Source organism: Trypanosoma rangeli, assembly GCF_003719475.1.
Source record: "Trypanosoma rangeli strain AM80 chromosome Unknown Tra_15.4_contig_00881, whole genome shotgun sequence".
Taxonomy (NCBI): domain Eukaryota; phylum Euglenozoa; class Kinetoplastea; order Trypanosomatida; family Trypanosomatidae; genus Trypanosoma; species Trypanosoma rangeli.
The window spans coordinates 1-1,182 of record NW_021706585.1 but is presented as its reverse complement, the minus strand read 5'-3'; the positions used below and the strand labels follow the sequence as shown (position 1 = coordinate 1,182).

Below are 1,182 nucleotides of genomic sequence, written 5' to 3'. Positions count from 1 at the left end.
TCGCCGCAGGAAGTGCTCTGTTGCTGCGGCCACTGCTCAAAGCGGCACCGTCGCCACCACCATCGCAGCAATCACGGCGAGGAGCAGACTGGAAAGAACAACAGCAGCCGCACAGCCATCGTGGTCGCCTTTGCCGTAGTCGTCATTTTCGTTGTCGTCATTTTCGTTGTCGTCTTTGCCGTGGTCGTCTTTGCCGTGGTCGTCTTTGCCATGGTCACCTTTGCCGTGGTCGTCTTTGCCATGGTCACCTTTGCCGTGGTCGTCTTTGCCATGGTCACCTTTGCCGTGGTCGTCTTTCTTTAGGTTGATGAGGCTGCTGCCATCGGCGGCGATGGTGCACACCTCCTCGTACCTCGGGCACTTGACCCTTCCGCCGCCCTTGAAGTGCGGCGATTTGGGCGTGATGAACTCCCCTTCGGGGCACGACTCAAAATCACTCCCGCCAAGATATTTCACCTTCACCTTGCCCTCCTCGCACTGCACCATCGCACACACTGCGTGTACGACAAAATTCCCATTGGAGGCAGTGTCACTCTTGAACGTGAATGATTCTGCATCGAGGCACCACGAGCCCTTTCCACGGAGGGATCCCGGTATGATGTCGTTCCTATGCTCCGCTGAGCAAAGTTGTTCTTTTCCAGAATCAGGCTGTGAAACAAAAAAACAGGTCTCCTTTTCGTCACTGCTGGCTTCAGGAGCCTTAAAATTTCGAAAACACATCCCGATGGCTTGACGGTTGGACGTGCAGCGAATCGACAACTCATCATTTTTATCGCAGAACATGCCGGGGTAAGTGGTGGGAGTCTTCTCCGAGCACGGGTTATCCAGGAACTCGCAGCCGGAGTTGTTGCCCCACACCATCGGCTCCTCCATCCCCCACACTGCCCTGTAGTAGCCGAGGTCCTCAAACGCCGCCATCGTCAGTGCAGTGTAGTATCCGGCAACTGTTGCACCAAACGGACTCATCAACTCGTCCTTCGCATTGCGCACCGACCACACATATGCCCCTTTATAATTGAACATCTCCATGCCCTTGAGGGTGTTGCAGCCGTAGTGCCGCTTCGCCTTGCTCAGCGTAACAGGTGACTTCACCACCGTCACGGGAGAGCTGCTACCGCGCACACCAGTCTCGTTCAACAGCATGTCGTGCTTCTTCATCTGTTCCATGCTGAATCCAAGAGC

At 55.4% G+C, this 1,182-nt stretch overlaps 1 protein-coding gene across 1 annotated transcript; it reads right to left on the bottom strand.

Annotated features, from left to right (window-relative positions):
- Positions 1-36: 36 nt before the first annotated feature.
- On the bottom strand, positions 37-1,182 carry TraAM80_10296 (surface protease GP63; the record flags this gene model as incomplete). The annotated part of the gene is made up of 1 exon (XM_029386928.1): positions 37-1,182. A coding segment is annotated over one exon (1,146 nt), but the record flags the coding sequence as incomplete, so codon positions are not given.